General features: G+C 47.7%; 1 protein-coding gene and 1 long non-coding RNA gene across 5 annotated transcripts in view; one reads left to right on the forward strand and one right to left on the reverse strand.

Moving 5' to 3' along the window:
• The window catches only part of SAMD4A (sterile alpha motif domain containing 4A), a 215,082-nt gene that overhangs the window by 186,074 nt on the left and 5,247 nt on the right, over positions 1-23,761 (forward strand). For all 4 annotated transcript variants that reach the window (XM_030319145.1, XM_030319149.1, XM_030319146.2 and 1 more), the window contains 4 exons: positions 4,523-4,641; positions 9,166-9,367; positions 10,705-10,831; positions 18,959-19,042. In XM_030319145.1, coding sequence (XP_030175005.1) covers positions 4,523-4,641; positions 9,166-9,367; positions 10,705-10,831; positions 18,959-19,042 — 532 coding nt within the window. The remainder of the gene's footprint in view (positions 1-4,522; positions 4,642-9,165; positions 9,368-10,704; positions 10,832-18,958; positions 19,043-23,761) is intronic.
• Positions 1,704-22,634, reverse strand: LOC115516476. Its single transcript, XR_003969559.1, has 3 exons — positions 20,741-22,634; positions 2,805-2,808; positions 1,704-1,714 (listed from the first exon to the last, which is right to left on the reverse strand). It is a non-coding gene; the product is annotated as an uncharacterized LOC115516476 (long non-coding RNA).

The raw sequence follows: 23,761 nt of genomic DNA on the forward strand, positions 1-23,761 counted from the left end.
GCTTTGGAAAAACTTAGCACTGAGGTCTTTCTTTGGGACTTTAACGTTAGAATAAGGTGGCAAAGGCCCCCAAGTCTCCTCACCTTTGCTAGGTTAGCAGCCAGAGCCCCAGAAGTGCAGTGGGCCCCAGTGAAGGGAGACACCTGGCACAGAGGTCTGTCCCCCTTACCCACTGCCCCACTCACACTGCCCTCACCCTGCCAGCTGCCACACAGGCCCATCTGTCAAAGGCCAGTTCCCTGGGCCCCCACCCTTCTGCAGTCTGACTCCCCCCCGCCCGTCACGTGCAGGTTATGGTCTCCTTCTGGGTTTCCTTCCCAGCCACTGACCCACAGTGTCCCCTAAACTCTCCTTTTTGCTATTTCCTCTCTCAGCAGAGCAAATTCTTGTGTCCCTCTCCACAGTCCCCAACTGACTCTTTGCTATGTGCAATCCTGTCACCCTACTTGTTTTGGCCAGCAAAAAGCAACAGGAAGAAAAGAAGGCAAGAACGTGTTGAAGAATTTTAGAACTCATTCATTCCACAGATCCTTATTAAGCACCCAGACCCCATCCCTGACTATGTAGCTTATGGTATGAGGGTAGCAGGGGAGACAAAAGGAAACCAGGTCATCACATACATGAGGATAAGGCTGTCCTGGCATCCTATGGAGCCCAGATGAGGAGCGGGGCCACCAAATCCAGAACTGGAAATGGCTTTTCCTCAGAGGAACTGTCCCCAAGCTAGGTCTGAAAGGCAAGCTGGGGTCTTGGTGGTAAAGACTCATCTAAGTAGGTGGGAGCGCTCCAGGCAGAAAGAACAGCATTTGGAGAGCTCTGTGTCTTACTGGGGGGGGGGGGGGAGTATGTTTGGAGTGGGTTTGGGGGGGGACTGATAAGGGGAGGATTTAAATTTATATAAAGGAACTAGAACCTTGCATCCTCTGCCATGCCCACACTCACACCAAACCTTCAGGATACTTGTAACCAAGTTACAAGTTACTTTCCATCTTGCCTCAAGTCTGCTGAGCCCGCAAGACAAAATAATGAGCCCTCCAGCTGCCTCCGTTGGACAGTGCACAAGCTTCCTAATTGGTCTCCACCAGCCCCAAAGCTGTGGCCTGATGCTTCTCACTTTCCTGCCACTGTGCATGCCCTCCTTGCGCAGCCTGGCTCTCTTTTCCATTTCCTTAGAATATTTAGAAAATGCCTAGTTTTTTTTCTCCCTGCCTGCCCAAGTGATTAAATGCAAAGATGGCACCATGTGGACTCATCTGCTGGCAAGAGGCCTCGACTGCAGTAGAGGGACCTGTGGCTGGTGGGAGTCACAGGCAGAAAGGGGCTTATGCTATGTCTGCTCGCCTGAATTCATGTCCGGATGGAGAGGACTGTACTCTGCTTTGGAAGGGAAAATGCTGTGCAAGACCTTTTATTATTATTTTAGTTCAAGAAAGAGGAAACGTGTCTGAATAATTTTCCACAGGCTTGGGTTATTCTGTTGGGCAGAACACCTCCTCCCTGTGAGGCCCTGTCGAAGCACGCAGTCTCCATCCTGGCTGAGGTTTATACCTGGGCTCCACGAAACAGGACTCCCTTTCACAGCCCGAATGTGCTATTCCTTACCTGACTGGACAGGATGTTGACCGAACCTAGACACTTTCCTTCCTCCCAGGGACAAAGGGACCAACTCCCTAGAGTAACAGAAGGGAGGACAGGAAAGTTCTGAATTTCATTTCTGAGACTACTTTGCTGCATTATAATCCCTGGCTTCTTGCCTCCTCACCATCTCCAGGAGGTTCTGCAGAGAGGAGTTCTTGCCCCTTTTATGAGCCTTTTTTTTAATCCCGCCACAAAAGCTGTGGGGCACACCCTAGCCATCTTCTTCTATACAGACTCATTGGTTTGGCCCTGATCGTGACACAGGACTTGGAAGTGGCTGACTGGTTATGTCAATCTGTACTATGGAGGTTCCTTCCCCTCCAGTCCCTGAGGAAGCTGCTACCAGCCCAACCCAGAGCTGCCAGTGGAATGGCTGAGGTCATGTGTCAGCCATCCCAGTTGACAGTGGAGCTCCCATGATGGAGTGCTACTTTGCAGACACACACACACACACACACACACACACACACACACACCAGCTTCTGGAAATCGCTCATTGCCAGCCATGACCCAGCTCCTCTCTGTGCCTCCCAGCTGCAGCCTCCAGGACTGAGAATTGGCCACCACACTCACTCAGCATGGCTAAGGGGCTTGATTCTATCTGCAACCCAGAACTAAATGAGCCTGGTGCCAGTGTTGAATGAATGAGCTGACCTCTCTGGGGCTGGGGGGTGGGATATAAACATTTCCACCTTCTTGGAAATGTCCTTGGAAGCACTTTGAATGCATGTCTATAAAGTAAGCCATTTCCTCCTTTGTCACTTGGAAACTCAGGCCAGCTGTCCTTCAGGCTGGCCCTAGACCAGCTCGGTATTACAGTTTTGACAACTTGAAATCATTTGTTGGGGGCTAAAGGTGATTGCTAAATACCATATGTGACAAACATTCATACACCACCACCAAAGGGCTGGTTTGCACAACCAAAAAAACCCTGGCTAGAGTATCTATGAGCAGCAGTTATTGAACCATTACTAACAGTCGGGTATGTTCTAAGTATTCTAATTGCATTTCATGTGTTGTCTCATTTAATCCTTACGTCTTTTTGAGGGAGATATTATTATCCACGGTTTTTAGAAGGAACCGAGTCTCAGGTAAAGGAACTCGCATAAGGGTATGCAGGGATTCAAACCCTGTCCGTATCCATCCAGAGCCTTCCTCCAACCAACTGGGCTGGACTCTCCTCCCCAAGTCATCTTGATCAGTGCACCTGCATCCTGTGTTCTCAAACTTTGGCAGAATAAGCCAGTCAAAAGGAGAATCTATCCATCCCTTTATTAGTCTAGCAGCGATGCTTGCCTTTCAAGTTTTCAGACATTCATGTATAGGTGGACACTCACCAAGCATTACCAACAAATGAGAAGGGACCACAGAGTAGAACCATGTCCTTACCTTGTAACCATGAGACCATCCTACCATGTACCTTAAGCAGTGTCTGCACCTCTTTAATGAGGCATGGAATCTCTGGGTTGGGTAGACCTCCTTTAGTGGATATCCTTAAATGTGTCTGGCTAAGGTCATCCAGCAGGAAGGGGTTTGCAAGTCAATAATTTTTTCACAATATAACTAACATCTTTTTGCTTTTTTGTTCACATAGCTCCCCTGTGTTTAGGTCCTTAAAGATTAAATGTCATCTGGAGAAAATTAAGCTGTCATTTTTTTTCTCTGTTTAAGGAATCAGTTTCCTTTATGGAAAGTAGTCATATAGTCTGTTACTCTAAGTAATAGTTTATTGCTACTTAAAGGATTTTCTGTCTTATTGACAAAAGTACATGGGTATGTTATCTCCATCATTGTTACTGCTAATCAATCAAAGCTGATGGGTCTCCCAGAGGGTGTGGGCCACTGTTCTAGTCTCCCGCCAGGGGATTTCTATATTGCACGTAGGGTCCTCAAACCATCTAGAATGCCAAATGTCCGTGTTCCATCTGCAGCAGAATTACCAGGGCACTTGTTGCAAACATCACCTGGACTCCTCTCCAGATCTCTTATATCAGGCTCTAGGTATGTGGGAAGGGGTCTAGGTCTTCTTGAGGGATTCTAATATAACACAGATTTGAGTGTGTCTGCCTTGGGGACTCATAACCCCTATAAAGTCTTTCCCTGGACTTCAGCATACACAAAAGAAGGCATAATACAGATGTCAGTGTGTTATGAAGCAGGCAAAACACCCCCTCAATGCCAATTTTACTAAAAAGGATTTGAGAAGGCATCAGATCTACCGATTTTCCTAAACTTTAGGCAAAATTTAGGTCAGGATTGGTGCACTGGGGTTTTTGTAGGGCACAGGATCCTTTAACTAGAGATTTCTCAGCAAAGCCCCATGCCCTATAAAACCCCCAGTGCACCTATCCTGATGTATAGTATAGTATAGTATAGTATAGTATAGTATAGTATAGTATAACATAGCAGAGACTATTCTTCCATTTTCTGAAACCCTGAAGACCACTCCAGGGTGACCACACACCATCAAGCAGATTGATTTTTGAAGTGGTTTAGCATTTCCATTGATTATGAACACGGGGGGCCGGCAAAAGCCAGAGTATTCAACAGTCCATTTTGCAATTCATTCTTGGTTAATCTGTAGAGTCCAGAGTAGAGTCAGGAGGAAGGGGAAAGTGAGTATGGATCTGCCAGAAATGCAACCAAAAACAAGGGTTGTCAAAAGCTTAATGCATGTACTTTACCAGGCACCTCCAATGACAAATAACTTGAATTGTTGGTACAGGTGGCTCCCAAGTGAAACTGACTGCCATTTGGATCAAGTAGGGAGCAGGTGAAGAAAAGGCAACTGCCAGAGACTCCGATGTTCCCCCTATTAATTGCATGTTTCTCCCTCTAATGCCAGGCTGCGCCACCCATTAAAAAGTCCTGTTTGTTTTTGCAGGCATTTACAGAGACTCAGAAAAAAAGATTGTTGTCATGGAAACAGCAGGTGCAGAAGCTCTTTCGGTCTTTCCCTCGGAAAACCCTTCTAGACATATCAGGATATCGACAGCAAAGAAAGTATGTTGGGATTTTGTTCTTCTTAATGCACGGTGGTTCCCTGGTGTTTCACTGCCTGCCTGGGTTCCTGGGCAGGACTATGGCAGGCATCATCATCCCTTGTCCACAAGGATGCCCTGTGGGGAATTGGAGATCCCTTAAACAGACGGGGTTGGGAAAAGGCTATGGAGAGAAAGCATGCCCAGAAAAAGAACTGAACATGATCTTTTGTAACTCAGTTTACATGATCAAAATGACGGTATTAGTCCAGAGGGGACGGGTATGATTTAATGAATGCCCACAAAACAACTGGTGGTTGATCCACAAGAGGGGGCCCTGAAAGGACAAAAATGGGTTCTATTAGCACCTTACAAGGTAGTGTCATTTTTTCTTCCTTCTAGCTGCAGACTAGCTAATTATAGTTGGTGGCAGGGTGAAGAGCCCAGTGCTGGTCTATTTTGGTCTGAGCTGCAATCTAAGAGTGGAGCAGTACCACTCTTGATTTTTCATAGTACTTCAGCTTCTTGGATGCAGTTAAAAATAAGCCTCATTGTACTTTAGAACCCATTACCTTAATCTGGTTTTAAATTAAAGAATCCAACTGCATATTAAAGGTGAATTACAGTGACAATCCAGGGGAAGAATCAAGGGGGGTGTGGGGTAAAGCCTTCAACAATGACAGGGAGTTGGGGGGAGACAAAAGACTGATGTACAAACATCCTGAAAAATCAACTTTCTGTTGTACATTTTTAAACATGAGCAGATAATTTTTTCACTTGTACCTAAAGAGTTCTGAATTCATTTCTTCGTGTATATAGAGAAGCTCTGTGTTGTTAAAAAATTTTGGTATTTATTTGCATAAGTGTGCCTTAAAACATCACTATTTCACATTATTTAAGGGAGATAAGGATAGTTGGGATTTATGAAAACCTTTCATTAAAGATTAATGTAAACATTGAAGTGTTATCGTATTCTAGCATATATAACACCGTTATTTATTAGACAAACATTTAGTACTATGTGCCAAGTGGTATCCAAGCATTTTAGGAATATTAATACATATAATCCTTGCAACAACCATATGAGGTAGAGTTGCTATTATTAACTTCAATTTACAGAGGCGTCTGTAGGCAGTGGCATCCAGGATTTGGACCAGGCAAGCCAGCACCAGCTGCAGAGTCAGTGCTCTTAACCATTGTACATGCCACATGCCAAGCAGCTCTCACAGACTCCAGCTGATGTGTAGAAAAAACAATCAGGAAGAGCAGCCCTCTTTGTGGCAGCTCCCTGTCTCCAAGCTCTCTGGGGTTGCCCTTCCTGGTGGGATGGACTGGACCACCTGTGCACCCTGAAGATTGTCAGGGGCCCAGGTAAAAGGCAAGGCCTGCTCACAGGCCTCCCATCTCAGGGACTACCCCCTTCCCAGGCTCGCTCTCCTTATAAGGGCAACAGTGCATCTCTCTCAAGCGAGAGGATGAGGTTCCAGACCCTCTTGCCAACACCAAGCCCTCAGGAAACAAGTTCCAAGGGGAAGAAGGACTTTAGAGGATAAAGATGAATTAAGCTCTTTGCTTCTCTCAAGACTGTCATCCCCTGCCTCTGTCTGCTCTGCTTTGTCCTTGGTCCATATGAGAGTTCCCATTAAACCTGACCTCTCCAGAGTGTTATTAACTAACGTTTGTCTTGGGCTACCCAAGGTTTGCCATATTGGAATCTTGATGGACCTGTTTTTATTGATAAGAATAAATTCAGTCATCAATTGTGGATGTTCAATTGGAAGTTGCTAAGGCTCTAGAAAATAATTTGTTCTCATTTATATTACCCCTTTTTATGCTATTAATGAGATCTTTTTATCCTATTAATTTGCTTTGAAGACCTGTTCCTCCCATAGTACAAAGGTAACTGCAGCCCAGCCCCTGCATGAATTATCACAAATCCCCAATCAGTTTGTTCTTATTAATGTTATTTTCTCAGTCTTTTCACGCATTTCAATGTAATGAAATCAGATGGTCAGATTTAGGAAAGCAGAGGTGGGCAGAGTAAAAGAATAAGGAATGAGGGGTGTCTGGGTGGCTCAGTCGGTTAAAGCATCTGACTTCAGCTCAGGTCATGATCTTCACGGTCCATGAGTTCAAGCCCTGTGTTGGGCTCTGTGCTGACAACTCAGAGCCTAGAGCCTACTTCAGATTCTGTGTCTCCCTCTCTCTGACCCTCCCCTGCTCACACTCTCTCTCTCTCAAAAATAAGTAAAAATTTTAAAAAATATGTTAAAAAAAAAAAGGATAAGGAATGAAAACTTACTTGTGTCACTTGGTTCTCTCCCCAGAGAGAATGATTATGTCATTAAGCCTAGTGGTCTTAAGTAACCTAAGCACTGACTCTGGTTGCCAGAAGTGGCAACCCTCAACAACCCTGGCTTTGTAATAACCAACGAAGTATGTCACAGTAGGGCCCCACAGACATTAGAAAGGTAGCCTATCCAAATTCTGCCCCCTCATCTATCCTGACCCCAAAATGTTCTGGGCTCTACCTGCTGCATACAGCCCAACTCATGCATCCTAACTTTAGGAGTTCTTAGAGCCCTCCTGTCTTCAGTGACCGAGTGTCCCATAGCAGAATCCTCTGCCCACATTGCTCAAGAATATAGTCTTGCCCTTCCTGGAAGCACAAATCATTTTAGCATCACTCACTGACTACTGTATTTTGCATATGAAATAGCTTTTTAAAAATCCAACCGAAAAGGAAAATTAGCAAAAAAGCTATCTGCACTAAATAAGGAGAAGTCTTAGAATACTGAATCATCTACCAGGTGGCCAATATTCCAACTCTAAAAACCAAAGGACTAGTCTTCATAGTTAAAAAAAAAAAAAAACAAAACCACTTGATCCTTGTTTCCACTTGTCATGGATCTCAGACTATCCTTCTCAAAAGAGGTCTCCTAGATCACGTGAAATTACTTTTATCCCCTCCTGGCCCAAATTTCTTCTTTCAAACCAAAAAATTTTAATGCTAGTAAAAAGAAGGAGGTGGGAAAAGATGAGCTAGGTACGTAGAACCCATGAGCGTCCTTCTTACCACACACAGATGAGCCCCTGACAGAAATCAGGAATCCTTTCCTTGGCCACAAAAACCTGGAAGTGGAAAGACACAAGTCCAGAAACCAGTTGCAGCCAGCTCACCCATGGAATTCTCTTCCGCACCCCCTTTCCCCCTTGGAAATTTAGGCATTCTGGGAAGAAGAGAAAACATTCTCTGAGATTAACAGTGCTCATGGCTTAGATGCCCCTCTCCACCCCCCACAACCCTTTCTCAGGAAATGACTGTTTTACAGCACCCCTGCCCCCAATCATCTTCAACTGGTTAAACTACGTCAGCCCTGTCTCCTGGAGTCTCCTCACAGGTTTGGTACAGACCTCCCCTGTGTGGCTGGGAAAGCAAGTCTGTTCCATCTTGTGGCTGTTGGAGGTAAAGCACTGTGAGTTAAACACCAGTGAATGACTAAAGCTGACTCTTCTTGGAAGGAATGTGCTGGTTCCTGAAACCCTACTGGCTGCTGTGTACCCTCCCAGAACCTGAGGCATTGTTGGAGAGGATGAGTTCTTGGGCGCTGAGGTCACTGGAGCAATGGGAGTACAGCATCCGAGTTCAATGCCAGGGGTCCCTGGCAGCCTACGTAGGTCCATGTGGGAAAGCACGCAACCTCCCGATCTTTCTGCAGGAAGGGTCTGTGGAGTGGGGAGCTGTCAGCATCCTAGGTCTGGAGCACTTGCAAACATCATCATCTCCGTTCCCCTTCCCTACTCTCAACCTGGGAGTCAGAGCCCCAGATGTGGGGTCAGCTTTTCCACAGGGAGAAGAAGCATCATGATGACAGCGATTCATTCGTTCATTCAACGTGCACTTGCTGTACCAGAAGCTGACTCAGGCATGGGACATGCAGGACTGATGAGGACAGACACCATGTTTTCTCTCTTGGAGCTTACATCTTAGTGGGGCTCACTGGCTACTCCCTCCAAGTGTGCCATACAGACAGACATCAGAAAGACTGTGGTGTGACGGAAGGAGCACTGATCCTGGCTCGGCTGCTTTTGTGCTGTGTGGCTTCTTGATGGGCACGTGAGTGCTCAGGGCCCTGGAATCCAGCACGGAAGAAAGCTGAAGAGCACCGTGGTTAACTTCCTAGGCACATATTGCAGCGCTGTCGCCTGCTGTCTGTGTGACCTCTGCAAAATTGTTAAGCTTCCTGTTTTATTTCTCCAGCTGTAACAGAGGATAGAGCACCTACTTCGTAGGGTTGTCGTGAGAACTGAAGAATTAACGTGATAGTCCCAGGATGGTGCACATGATAGTCACTCTCGGATGTCTCTTAGCTGTCACTTTAATCATAGCCCTTTCCTGGCACAGAACCACCCCCTGCCCCTAGATAGACCTCACAACTGTCAAAATGTAGGCAGGTTCCAAGGAGGCATCCCACTGGCAACCTGGGTTTGGGAAGGGCTAAGGGTGACTGACAGTCTCCCCATTCTTCTCTGTTCCCTCTCACAGTCGCGGCTTTGGGCAGTCCAACTCCCTCCCGACACCCAGCTCTGTAGGCGGTGGTATGGGCAGACGGAACCCACGCCAGTACCAGATCCCCTCCCGGAACGTCCCTTCTGCCCGCCTTGGCCTCTTGGGTACCAGTGGATTTGTCAGCTCCACCCAGCGCAATACCACAGCCAACCCCGCCATCATGAAACAAGGAAGACAGGTTTGTTCTGCCCCAAGAAGAAGGGTGGGCAGCCAGGCTCAGGGCCTGAGGCTTCAGGACCTACCCCCACCTGACCCCCGAGGTGAGTGGAGAGGCCAAGGGAAGGCCGCAGTGAGATACACGTGGCCCTATGCTGGGAAGGAACCAGCTGTTTGCACTGTTTCTCTGGGAGACACAGCAATTAACATGGCTGCACCTGGCTTCATGTGGATTTATTTAAGACGCCCTATAACCACGTTAACCTTTTATTGTGTGGGCCCTGCACATGGGGGCCTTGAGGAAGCACTGCGAGACCTATCTTTTATTTGCCTGGCTCCTTTACCTGACCCAGCAGACCTCAACACCTCCCAGATCTGGGTTCCAGAGGAGCCTGAGCATCTAAGGAGCTTTCTCAGCCTTTTTATTCATGGAAGATAGCTCCTTTGTCACAGTCCCAGCTGTGGTGGGGAATCCAAAGAGGAGCCTAAGAGAGGCTACCAGAGGGAGAGCTGGAACATTCTCTGCCTATTCAAGGCCAGGCTGCCCAGAGGTCTTTGCTATGTGGTATAGAGCTGACTTCCATCCCAAAGCTCCTCACCCCAAAGTCCTGTTTCCCTACCCCACCCAATGCATTGCACCTGTGTGCCCAGCTCCGTGGGGCTCTGCAGGTTGGGGCTGGGAGTAGAGGGACACAAGTGGGCCTGGGTTGTCATGAGGAACTTAGGGATGGCAGATTGGTTTAAAAACAGGAAAACAGCTCCAGGCAAAATGGGCAGCATTTATGCCCCAGGGGACAGGACAAGGTATGAGAGAGCCCCACTATCTGACTGTTGTGGGAAGCCCCAAATCAGTTCAAGAGGAAGTCACCACTAGGACACCCGCGTGATAATAAACGCAAGCTAAGTGTGCCAGCTCGTTGCCAGCTGAAAGATTCTTTTTTCTCCCCCTCGCTTTGTAGTAAGTTGTAAGAATCTCAAAAGGAAAATCAAATGAGAGCCTTGAAATAGTTTGTGCTCTTCGTTGCAAACATTTATAGAACTCTTCCCATCCCTGAAAAAAGTGATAGGAAAAGCAAAGGCAACAAAAGGGATAAAAAGAGTTTTGGAGATAGTAAGGGAGAGAGCTGTCCAGATTAAGCTGGGGCTTAGAGAGGCCCGGGGCTTGGAGAGGGGGATAAAAATGAATGGAATCTAAACCCCCTCTCTATAAATATGCAGATGGGTAGCCTGCAAGCCTTTTTCCAGAAGTTAGCAAAGAGTTCTCCAGGGGTATTTGCCTCTTGAATTCTGGCCGGTAGCCCTGCTCTGCACCCCCTCCCCTGTCTGGACTAATGGTTCCCCTTTTGCATTTCTCATTAGAACCTCTGGTTTGCCAATCCTGGGGGCAGCAACAGCATGCCAAGCCGCACCCACAGCTCAGTCCAAAGGACCCGCTCGTTGCCTGTGCACACTTCTCCACAGAATATGCTGATGTTCCAGCAGCCAGGTAGGTCCATGCACTTGATCTCTCCCTCTCTCCTCCCCCTGACACAGGGGAGGCCAGGACGCCAAAATAGATGCCCCTGTGAACCCAGCCGGAAAGTGCTTAGCCTCGACTGTCACCACGCATTCTTTTGAGCTTATAGAAGCCTTTCCTTTTTTAAACTGTGCCTTGCCAGCATGAATAGCGGCTGGCTGGCTGGGAGCCAGCACATGGAGCCCCAGAGTCGGTTGCAATCTGACGGAGATATTTTTGATACTAGTCATATTTCTAGATTGATTAAACCAGAGTTATCACTGGAGGGCTATTTGGGGGAGTTGGGAGGGGTTCCATGTGTAGTGTGTGTGTACTTTGTGTATACGTGGGGGGATGTGCAGGAAGTGAGACAGAGAAAGAGAAAACTTGACAGCATTAGCACGAAGAGACTTCCCCTGGTTTGGGAGCGCCTAGCAAACATGACTTATTGGACCAGCCATCTTCCCTTTACTTGGTTAAAGAGCAATTTGGTGCACTTCAAGTCAGCTGCACGTCTCACCATGAGCCTCCTAAAACAGAGTAGCCAGAATTATGCACAGACAACAATTGCTTGCACACTTTATCTATGCAGACAGTGACCTCTTAAGACTCCATGAGTCCTATAAAGCCATGGAAGCAATTACTATATCTAGCTAGGTGACCTTCTAGGCAGGAAAATCAGGAACGGGTGTTGTACCTATAGGAAAATACCCACCCTAGGCAGTAGACACGCTCTGTACAGTAAGTCTTATAGAACTTTAAGGAGAGGAAATGTCACTGTGGCCTGGGTGGGCAAGAAAGCTTCTTGGAACTGGAGCTGAGCTTCAGGCGACAGGGGGTGAAGTGGAAAGAGGAGGGTGGAGTTGCAGGCAGAAGGAGTGAAGAGAGCAAGACTGCAATTGTACTATCTCAGTGAGTTCCAGAAGCCGTGGCTAAGTCAAAGAGTCAGACTGAAGTAGCAGAGAGTAGACCAAGGGAACTGGAAAGATTACGGCTGATGATGAGGGCTCTGAATCCAAGGCCAAGGAGCTCAGGCCCCAGCCATTCTCAGTGAGGAATGTATGGAAGATTTTGAGCAGGCGTGTGGCTCGAGGAGGTGGGGAGACACTGAGGAGGAAGGGAAGTGAGAAGCCACCACAAGGTAAGGTGTGTCAGGAAAGGACAACAGTCCAGATGCTTGCTTGAGGTTGCTTCTTGACTTCTAGAACCTCTCCTCTTTGCATACTTTTGTTTTAAAGCTCCTTTTCTCTGTTTTGATACTTATAACTTCCTGGGAAGAAATATTTGATAAAATTTAGGGACTCCGAAGGTCTTCTCCCTAGGTCATTTAGTCCCAGTCTCTGTTTTGGTGCAGAATCATGTGTAATCCATTCCCAATAAGAGAATCTAGACAATATTGGGAGACATGCTGGGTACAAGGAGATCTTTCATCCTGACCTCAGTCCTGGGACTGCAGCCCAGCCACCTCATAGCCTCACAGGAGCCCTAGCATAGCTGACCACTCTCCTTCTCCTTCAATCCCTATATACTTGCAGCCTCCTTGCTCCATTCTAAAGCTCTTATCCCTTCCTTTGGCTCTCTTCCAAGTCCTCAGTCCTCTCTTTTTCCCCACATTCTCCCTGTCATAATTGGGAAGACCAGGCCCACCAGGAAGAGTTGGGCCATCCCTAGGAAGACTGTTTGAGTCTGTAGATACAGATCTCCCACCTGCATTTTTGTTTCCCCTCTGCTGTTGTAGAGCAGTTGTGAGCTGCTTGCTCATGCTCAGGGCAACTATGACCCTAAGATCATTTGCATGCTCTTCCCATGAAGCCTGTTATTCCCATAGTTAAAAAATCAAATAATACAGGAGGGCTTTTAAGAAAAAGTGACTGCCCCTTTCCCCTCCCCCTCCCAGCCCACAGTCTCATCTCCCAGAGGTAGCCACTTACAAGGATTTTCAGTTTTCCTGGTAGTTAACCCAGAAGTCTCTAAATAATGTTCTTTGTATGCTAGACTTAGAATTCCAGAAACTGCTTGAGGACTTTTTTGGAAAGGGGGGATTAAATTAGCCTCTAGCATAAGCATTACAAACCCACCTCCAGCAAGGGTCTGATGAACCCCGGCATTTCTAATAATAGCCAAGGCATGGGGACAGGGCTACTCCAGATTTCCTGACTGCAAATACACTGGTGAGTACTCGGCAGGAGCCACTCCTAAGTCCTGACTAGCACACTCAGCCCACGCTGGGCGGCTCTTCCTGGGAATGGTCATGAAGGGTGAGGCAGGGCACAGCCATGACTCAGGATCCCTGGCTAAAGGGAACAGAGGCTCCACAAAGTCACTGTCATTGGCGGAGGGATGCTCCTCTTCAGTCTCCAAGGTCATCCCTGCCCCTTACAGATCAGACACTGGTTTTCAAGACCAGAAGTCATAACCAGAACTCTTGCTTCTTCCTGAGGGGACAGCCTCCTTCATAGGGCAGGCCCATCTAACTGCCATAGCCAGACCCAGATGAAGTTGTCCTAGATAGACGGGGTCTCTTGGGCCCTTCCACCCAGAGCAGCACATCCTTGTTAACTAGGCAGGGATCTAGGGGCTGGTGGCTGGGGGAGGGGGGGGCGGGACTAAGCTCTAAGTATCATATCAAGGAGTCAAAATCTGAAAAGCAGCCAGTGGCTTTCATCTTTACACAAGTAGGAGTAGTAGTGAACACAAAATGGAATAGAGATGTATAATCAACCCCAAATTAAATACTTAGAAAACTGTGTTTACAGTATAGCATAGTGGCTTCCTCCTGGCCATTAGAGGTCTTCAGAGCATCCATTTTAAACCATATGGGTAAATCTTGGAAACTATAATACATTGTAAGGAAGTTTCAATTCTGTAAACTTAAATACTTCCATTAAAATGGTGGAAGACTTTAAATGTCTCCAAAGTCTGGGGGCTAGAACAAGCCCCCAACTTTTGCATCAACCGATCAGTCACCTGGCTTGAATCTGCAAGATAATGTCGTCTTTCCTTGATCTACAGGATTTGTGGACCCCTAGGAGGCCATGTCAGGGTGGCTTTTTAATTTACTCCCACACAGACAGATTTTAGATGTTTCCCAGGACAAACCAGGAGAGCCGTTAAGTGACTGCTGCCTCTCAATGGCCTCCGGTGAGAGTAAGAAGCACTAAGCTGGTCCTCTCAGAGCAAGGGGGAGGGGATCTGATAAACTCACCAGAGGGGTTGTTTGAGCTCAAAACAAGTGTCGTGCCTGGTGAGTGACATCATGTTTCCCCAAAAGGCAGGGTGTTTTCCAAACTGGAAAATTCGTTTGAAAATTGCTTGGAGAGTGATTACCTTACCTTGGAAGCAGATCTTTCCTGCTGACCCAGGCTCAGCCAGCCCTTGAGATCCAGTCAGAGAGGATCTCAAAACAGCCCTCATGTGACACTAGGCCATCAAAGCTCCTAACCATCTGGAGGGCCTGACAAGAAAGGGCAGAGGGACCAGAAGCCAACTTTAAAAGAAAAGTATGGGGAAGGGTAGGTTAGGCAGCCTCACAGAGCCACATTCTGGGGATTTCTTCCTTCCCTTGCACAACACCATGTGCAAACTACCATTGGTGCTCGACTGTCCAGATGGGAGATGAATAAGGGGCCTTACAGGGCAGCATTTCATGATGTGATGTATCTGTTCACCATAGCAAACCTCCCCTATGCACCAGCTCATGACTGTATTTCTTCCACAATCAGAATGATGCACACCTGGAAGCACAGTGCACAAAGCTGTTACCATTCATTTCCTCCTCAGTGGGAGTTTCAGGTTCCTTCCAGAGAACTACCTTTTGAAAGAGTGTGGAAAGGAAGACTACCATCCACCCACTAGGTCCATTAGGGGAATGGAAGGGACTGCCATGCAGAGGAAGTGACCAGAACAGGGACCCACTTAAAGTATCTGATGCACATTTGCTCTCTGACTTCTGGTAAGCCAAGGCAAACAGTACTGCTCAGGATTGGCAGATAACAGGGAGGTTGGTAAATGAATCAGTTGTATCACAGCTAAGAACCCAGCTGGGCCTGTGTTCTCCTGCGTCTGAAAGTTAAACTCAGAGAGTCCAATCTGGGGCAAGATAGTACAATATTGTCTTATACCATATTCTTCTCATCATTTTGCGTGAACGTGTGGGTCCCAGAGGATTTCTACAGCACAAACTTCTGCAGGTTTAGGAATTAGGCCACCAGAGAAAAGCTTCATTCCCCATAGCAGACTCAGGGGTGTGCGACTGACTTACTCCTGTTCCTCTGTCACCCGCCATGACCGCCATGACTGTCTCTGCAATGATCAGTGTCCCTGCCCACACTGATTTCTTTTCCTTCTGTTACTGCCCTCCCCTTTCTGCTTGGTTCCCATACTCCCTGTTTCCCTTTCTTCCTTATTCCCTTTATCCAGTCCAGATCCCACTTCTCCATCCTCTGTCCCATCCTCATCAACCTCCCCGATTTCTCTCCTCCCAGCAATCCCACTTCTCACTTCACTTGAAGCCTTCCTAGTTATTCAACAGGTGGTCTTAACTATCATTGGCAAATTGGGATTCTAGAGATTTTTCCTAGAATACTCCATTTATTATTATAAAGTACTAAAGACACTGGCCTGTTTACCTCAGCCTCAGGGACTGGGAGAGAGCTGCAGAATTGCACCATAGGTGCCACATAGCAGACACTCAGCTGAGATGGCTGGTTTCTGCCAAGGAAAAGCCACATCCCCACCCCCCACCCCCCCAGGTGGACCCAACAGCAGCACTTCATTAGGAATGGGTGGCTGCTCCCTTCCAGAATCTAATGTTTTTTTAATGTTTATTTGTTTTTGAGACAGAGAGAGACAGAGCATGAACAGGGGAGGGTCAGAGAGAGGGAGACACAGAATCTGAAATAGGCTCCAGGCTCCGAGCTGTCGTCAGCACAGAGCCCAACTCGGGGCTCGAACTCACGTACAGTGAGATCATGACCTGAGCCGGAGTCGGATGCTTAACCGACTGAGCCACCCAGGCACCCCCCTTCCAGAATCTTCTTGACCCTGGGCCTGAGCACTAAGCTCTGTACTTATGGGACTTTTGGAAAGGCACAATTAGAAAGTCCCACATCAGCCTAAACCCTGGGCATCCTAGAACAGGGGATCCTCACTAAATACTGGAATGGTCTGATAGGGGAAAAATTCCTAGTTCTCAGAGATACCGTCTGAGCTAAGAAAACAGGCCTGTTGCACGCAACAGCAGAGAAGGCTTAGTCAGTCTTTCCTTTTTACCTTACTGAAGACATAAAACTACGTCTGCCTTGTCCATTACAGCTGGGAGCTCAGGCTAAATGCAGTGAGCCCTTGGGTTAACAGCAGCCACAGCAAGAGATGGCCTGCTGGTTCTTGTGTACCTGGGTGGCAGGAGCTGCCCAAATGCTTCTCTCGGGCTTTAAGAGTTCTGCCCACCCAAGCCACACTTGGCTGAGGGCTTCTAGCCTGAGATGGAAGCTGTTATCCATCCAGCTGGTCTCCCTCTGTCTTGTATGTGTGGGGAGATGCCACAGATCTGTTTTTATCAAATACACAATTAAAAAGTCACACTATTAGGAAACTCTGGAGTGTGAACATATGGGCTTCTCCTGAGACTCAGAATTTTTCAGAGCCACTCTGAGAGTGGTGGGGGGGGTCATGACACCCTAGCGCACCAGAGGGAAGAGCTGAAAGATAAAAAGAACCATGCCAACTTTCAACCTAAAAGAGCAGCCACTAAGGTTTGGAGATTCTAGAGTGGAGAGCCCTGCATTTCTCAGCCCCCTTTTTGAAACACTCAGTCCTAGGCTTAGAATATGGCATTTTGCTGCGTGTTGGCAAGAAATCCTGCAGCTGAAACACTTCTCTCCAAATGTCGAGCATCTTTATTTATCCAAATCTCTCCACAGTGTTTGTTTAAAGGGGAGTGCTAGAGAGTAAACTAAATTTTACAATGAGCATATGGATGGTTATAATTGCTGAGGGTTTTTTTTTTTCATATTTGCTAACTGGCTATATATAAAACTGTGTTTCTATTTTATAGATTTCACACCCTGAAGGCTGCTAATTTTGCATGCATATGATTTTCACATGAATGGATGAAAATACTAAAATACTCTTCCCTCTGGATTATCTAATTGCCCCGACCCTACTCTGAGAGCAACAGTGGGTGGGGTGGGAAAGACCCTTCAATTCTCCCTGGCTCCCAGCTTCCTGGGAAGCCTGATCGTCCTCTGTCTGCTCATAAATTGGCACAGTTGCCTTTCAAAACCATTGATGCTGGCTGGAACTTGTGTCAGAAAGAACCCTATCTGCTCCCTAGTGCTTTTCATATTGATCCATTTTGCCAATTTACTCTGAGAATTTTAAACAATGGAAATGACATCTGCCTGTGAATTAGCCAGTAATGGGGAACACAGATTGCAGAGAAAACTTAAATGTATAGCTAATCAAGGAAAACAAATACTTTGGTCTAGCCATTGGTTTCAACTTCCTATCCCACTAAACCACCAACCTAACCTCACTTGTAATCCTGCCCTCCAGCCCCAAGTGCCCCCTGGTGGAGATTCGAAGGAGCAAGGAACTGGCCTGAAGCTTGGGCCACCAGGATCCTTTCCCTACTTACAGATGGAAGAGCTAAGGCACAATGATGAGAAGTTTCCTGCGGTCACATATGAAGACAGTGGCAGTGTTAAAATTCCCAGACCCCCAGAACATATCCCATTGTTGATTTTTCTGCCCCCACCCCCACTCCCGCCACAGGATTTCACAATTCTTAGTTGTCAGACTTTCCTTTTATTTCTTGTTCCATCTTTTTCATCACTCAATAGACATGTATGAAGTATGCCAGAAGACCATGGCTGGGTATATTATGGGAAATAAAAAAGTCTGCAAGCCAGTGAAAGATGCTCAGGAGCTTCCCAGGATGAGGGATGGGGGAGGTACTGACAGTGAGGGCCCCAACAGAACAGGAGGAGGAGGAGGAGGAGGAGGAGGAGGAGGAGGGGGAGGAGGAGGAGAAGGGGTGGGGAGGATGAGGGACTGGAGCAGCCTGGGGAGATAGGGAGGGTCCAGATGATAAAGGAGGCTTTGTGATTAGAATGCACACAGCATTGTCCTGGGCAGTGATAGCCCCCACAGCAGACATCTCAGCCCTTCTAAGTGGCTAGAGGCTGAGAGTACTGACAGGCACCTGTAGTTGCTGCAGCATGCAGGACAGTACCAGCTCTGGAATCAGACCTTTGTGGGCTCTTGTGTTAGCGAGCTAACCTCCCAAGTCACTTGGCCTCTCTGAGTCTCGCTTGAGAACTGGGCACCTGGCATGGTCATGGATTCAGAAGAGGCACTTGCCATGCTGTGGTTTCCATTTCCTTGTAACAAAGCAAAAATGCGCCAAGTTCCAGGTGCCAGGTCTAGGCGCAGGTAGCAGCAGAGCCAAGTCCTGCTCCAGTGAAGTGAAAATCCAACTGGGGGCAAGCAGCAAGCAAATACATAATATATCAGATGTTGGTGATAGCTGTGGACAAAAATAAATAAAGCTGAGGAAAGGGATAGGGCCAGAAAAGTTCTGTTCATATATAATGTCCTCTCTAAAGAGACAGTAGGAGAGCCAGAGGTGTGAAGGCAGGGAGAGCACAGCCATGAAAATATCTAGGGACCACCATTGTGGGCAGAGAGAACAGCAGTGCCAAGTCCCTGGGGCAGAAGAAGGCCTGGGATGGAGTGAAGGAAGGAGAGAGCCATACACAGGCAGAGGTTAATATAGGCCAGATCATGTGAGCCCTGAGGGCCATGGCAGGGGCTTGGCTGTTACTCTGATGGGAAGCTGCTGGAGGGTTCTGAGCAGAGGCTGGACAGACTGACTGTGACCAGCTATTTTTAGTTACCAGTTTTCTTCCAGCCGCCCATGTTCACAATGGACTCTCTGCATCTAGCAGACTCAGAGTTTGGTTGAAACCAGGGTGTAACTTACCCCTCTACTGACCCTGATAATCCCCGGAGTCCTCCCAGGGTGGGGGGGGGGCGGGGGGAGCCCCACAGCACTGTACATACCTTCTCCTTGTTCTCAGAGTCTCTGTCACCAACATAACCCTTTGTCCCTTGCAGAATTCCAGCTTCCTGTGACTGAACCTGACATCAACAATAGGCTGGAGTCCTTGTGCCTCAGTATGACCGAGCACGCCCTGGGAGGTGAGTGGGTCCTTCCTGCATTTTATGGCCTGACTGGGAGGACTACCAATCATTTGCTGTCCACACTCTGGCAGTAGCTCAGGAGTAATGGGAAAGATACAGGGGAAGTAGGCAGGGGACAGGGAGAGAGGAGGGCCTCAGAGTACTGTTGGAGCCTCATCAAGCCATACTACACCTAGTACCCACAGTGCCCTGCTCCTCCTTTTCTGGGAGGTGGGTCAGGGACCTGGAGACCAAAGCTATCCATCTTTGCTCGGAGCCACCCACCCAGTGCACACTGAGGTTCCACCACAGCAGCTGTCCTAGCCAAACGCTGTGAGCTGGAGGAGTCAGAAACACAAGACATGGCTTTTAGTGGCAGCATCCCCCCCGCCACAGAATTGGATTCTTTCCTTCTCGGCACTAGATCTCCCAGTCTGGTCCAAGCATATCCCAGCTTGCTCTAAAAATAGAATTTTTGAAACAAAATTCCCTGCTTGTTTTTCTGTCTCCCTGTTCCAAACGGCTTCCATGATGCCTGGAGCCCCAAGCAGTCTGAGATGTCCTTCACAGTGTGACAGTGATGATCTAGTTCAGTGTGCCTATGGGCTGCAGCCCCATAAGGAGCTCCAGAAGCAGCTGCGTTGTCCCACCATTTGTTTGGGCTGAAGCCCTACGTCATCACAAAAACCCCAGGAGGCCTTCAGTGCCCTCCTGGTACTAACCAATTGCCTTACTCCAGCCTGGTTTCCCAGCCAGCCCTAGGGATGTTTGGCAGGCAGAGGAGAGATGTCCACCCCTTCCTGCCAACCTCCGGGAGACTCTGAGTCAGAGAGGCCTCCTGTGACCCTTCCCAATAGCCCTCTCCAGTCAGGATGTGCTCACCCACCCTGGAGATGGGTGGTCAGCACACCTAGAGCCAAAATCTGTGCTATCTGGCAGTGGTGGGGAGAAAGGCTGCTGTCAGCTGCTGTTCCCCAAGCTTCGTTCTCCTAACCAGGGGTTTTTGGATTTTTAGTCCCTGTAAACACAATCTTATCATGACACCAAATATGAGGCCAATAAATGCTCTACATGGAACAGATTGGAAAGCAAGGACTGCACCCACCTGATCTCAGCTGTGCAAGGCTCTCTATAGCCCAGAGAAAGCCTCCACTCAGTACCAGAAGGGAGCTAGCTGAAGGCCTCCCAGCACTGCTGACTGAACAGACAGTGGGAAGGCACAGCTCCCGATGTGACCTCCCTGGGGTTCCAGGAACCCCGTTTGCAAACACTTGGCCACTCCTATCTTAGAAGCTTCACAGCATCATTGGTCCATCCTTGACACCTCTATAGGGGAGGTGCCATGAGCTCCTCTTCTCCAGCTCACCAAGGAGATTGGGTCAGCTCACTGATAGCCCCTAATGAGTAATGGGAAACAAACCCAGGGTCCATCAGCAGATGGAAATGGATGAGTGAAATGTTGTATAGCCAGACAGTGGAATATCATACAGCCTTAAAAAGGAATGAGCTACTGATACATGCTACAATTTGGATGAACCTTGAAAACATTATGCTATATGAAAGAAGTCAGACACAAAAGGCCACACAGTATCTAATTCCATTTAGGAATTTATAAAGTGTCCAGAACAGGCAAATCTATAGAGACAGACAGTATGGATTAGTGGTTGTCAGGGGCCGGAGGGAACTGGGAACGGAGAGTGACTGCTTGATGGGTACCTGATGAAAATGTTCTGGAATTAGATAGTGGTGATGGCTGCACAGCTCTGTGAATATATGAAAAACCTCTGAATTGTACGCTTTAAAAGGGTGAAATTTGTGATATGCAAATTACAACTCAATTTTTCAAAAAGGGAAGCCTCCCAGACCGTGAGAATTCAGGCCAAGCTCAGCCCACTGCAGGCAGCCCAAGCTCCCCGCCACCCAACAGGAGCTGGCGGGTGAAGAACTCCTGCTGCCTTTGAGAGTCAGCAAGGAGAACTGACCTTCTCCCCCAGGGCTTGATATATCTCAGATAATTGGCATGCTGGAAGCCCTTATCAAACTGCTAAGTGCTAACGTTATCATCATTAGTAGCAAGAGTGCCAAATGCGCTTTATTAAAGGGAGGTTTTCATTGGAAAGGCTTCGTTTTTTAGCCTATTCTTCTATAGTTACAGAAAACCTCTTTGAACTGATTTTTTTTGCTAATGTTTTCATCTTGTTAATCTCCTAAGCCTTTTTATTGCTATGTTTTCCCTCAATAATCCTCTCTGGTGGGAAGCCTCGTAAGCAGTTTCCCGAGCAAAGAATGCAAATTAAGTTCAGGGTGGCCCAACTGGGCACAGTGGCATTGAGCCCTCCCACTATTACGGCACCTCTCTGCTAGCCCACCTCTTCCAGGTGCTGGGGAAGATGACTTTTCTGGGGACAGAATGCCAATGAATTAGTCATTTTACAGGAGGACAAATAATGAGAGAGAGTAAAGCAAAGCAAAAGACGTTCCTCTGCCTGTGTCTCAGGACAGGAAGGGAGGGTGTCCAAGTTCCTGGGATACCACATACTAGGATGGTCCATGGACCCCAGGCCTTGCGGGCCCAACCTTTTGTGCTGACATCTCTGCTCTCAGTGTCCTGCACTAACTGCAGCCCCCCTGTGCCAGTCTAAGCCATCTTTCTCTTTGGCCTTCCCTGTCTGTCTCTGCTTTGCCCTTCCCCTGGCCCCTCCAAAGCACTCAGGAGGTAGTTGCCTCTGCCATCTTGGTTTGTGAATATTTAAGGCTTTCATCTGGCTCTGTTGGGCCTGCTCCTGATTGGTGGCCTCAGATATAAAGGAAGACTCACGCCTGGCTGCTATCTTCCTCCTGCAGAGGGGTTTTATGGGCAGGAACAGCCACAGCTTTACAAAAGCAAGGCTCCTTCAAGCAGGATGAAGTCTGCAGTAAATCCTACCACAAAGAGGAATGCCCAGTCCACTCTCTGAAGCTCCAGGATTCATGTTTTCACATGATCCCCTTGCCATTCCTTCTCACCTTCTCTCCTTACTCCTCCTTGGGACTTATTAACAGCCCCACTTCTAGCAGATATGGAGACTTTGTGCAAATTAGAAAAAGGCTCCACTTTCTCAAGATGCTGTTCTGCCACTTACTTGATATTTGTCATAATAACTATAAAACCTATAATGAATACATGTGAATGGTGCTGCTCAGAGTTATGCAGTGCACAACTTGCACAACTGTCAATGGTGAGTCTGGACTTACCTGTTGGTCATTTCCTGGCAGATGAATGCCATCACCCTTGTAGGATGAGGCGTGGGATTGGAATTCAGTAAAAATGCAGGTTGGGGTTAGGTTAATTAAGATTTTCATGTTTCTAGCTCCCCACTTACACAGCTATGAAGGGTTGGCATTAATGAGTAGACCGGTGAGCCCTGGCAAGAGTGTGCCACTCCACTTCTATAGACAAGAGAGTGACCTCTACACAGCCACACATTATGTACACACTTACACAGACTCACTGTTTCTCATGACCCATTACCACTGCAGAACCACCATAAGAGGCTCAGGTTAGGGGCCCTGGTGGCTCCACTGGTTGAGCGTCCGACTTCGGCACAGGTCATGATCTCACGGTTTGTGAGTTCAAGCCCCGAGTCAGGCTCTGTGCTGACAGCTCAGACCCTGGAGCCTACTTTAGGTTCTGTGTCTCCCCTCTCTCTGCCTCTACCCCTCTCTCTCTCTCTCTAAAATAAATAATGAAACATTTTTTTAAAAATAAAAAAAAAAAGAGGCTCAGGTTAACACTTGGCAGAAGTCAGCAAAAGGTTACTGATTATAAGTTAACATGTGGGGGCCTCCAGGATTGATGACCTGATACCATAAACACTCTCAAAGGTCATTTGCTTTTCTTCTTTAAAATCTCTCCAAAAACTATATAGAACTTTAGGGACACACACAAGTACAAATAAAATTGGGAAGATCTGAGTAAGACCGGTAGATTGTATCAACATCAGTACCTTGGTGGTAATATTATAGTTTTGCAAAATGTTACCATTGGGAGAAACCCAGCAAACCCGGAAACCCGGTACCGTCTCTTAAAACTGTACATGAACCTACCCATGAGAGGAAGCCAGGCCTGTGCAGTGTACTCGGCATTCCTCCCTATCACTTAGGTCCCACAGCTCTCCCTGAACACTGTGCCACTCACCTCTCACGTGAGTTCTGCCTGCCGCATCTAGATGCTCCTGGTAGACCAGGTTTGTCACATCGTTTAGATCAGGACACACCTGCTGATGTTTGGGTATCAGTAAAACCAGGGAGGCCTCCTGCATCCCTCCCCTGGCCTTCATTTCGTGGTCACTGAACACAGCTGCTTCTACCTACTACAGTGGCTAACCCATGCTTCTCTCTGCTCACTGGGTAAGCCCTTGCAGACAATCCCCAGCATGGACCACTACTGGGGTCCTCCTGCCACGAGCCGTGTCCTCTTTCAGGTCATCTGACACAACTGCCAGAGAAACCATTCTAAAATCAGATCTGATTACTCTGCTTATAATGCCCCGATTACCAAGTCCAAGCCCCTGTTCATAGCACACAAGACCCTTATGGCCTCATTCTGGGGTGGGGACTCTCCTATAGTCCCATGTGCACGCAGACAACCGAAAAGGAGCTGGGCGGCCATCAGCTCCCTCTGCAGTCTGTTTCACTCCTAGCCTCTGTCTCTGACACGCACCTCCTCCATGTTATAGCCTGGTTTCACCAACTCTC

The sequence above is a fragment of the Lynx canadensis genome, chromosome B3 (genome assembly GCF_007474595.2).
Source record: "Lynx canadensis isolate LIC74 chromosome B3, mLynCan4.pri.v2, whole genome shotgun sequence".
In the NCBI taxonomy this organism is placed as follows: domain Eukaryota; kingdom Metazoa; phylum Chordata; class Mammalia; order Carnivora; family Felidae; genus Lynx; species Lynx canadensis.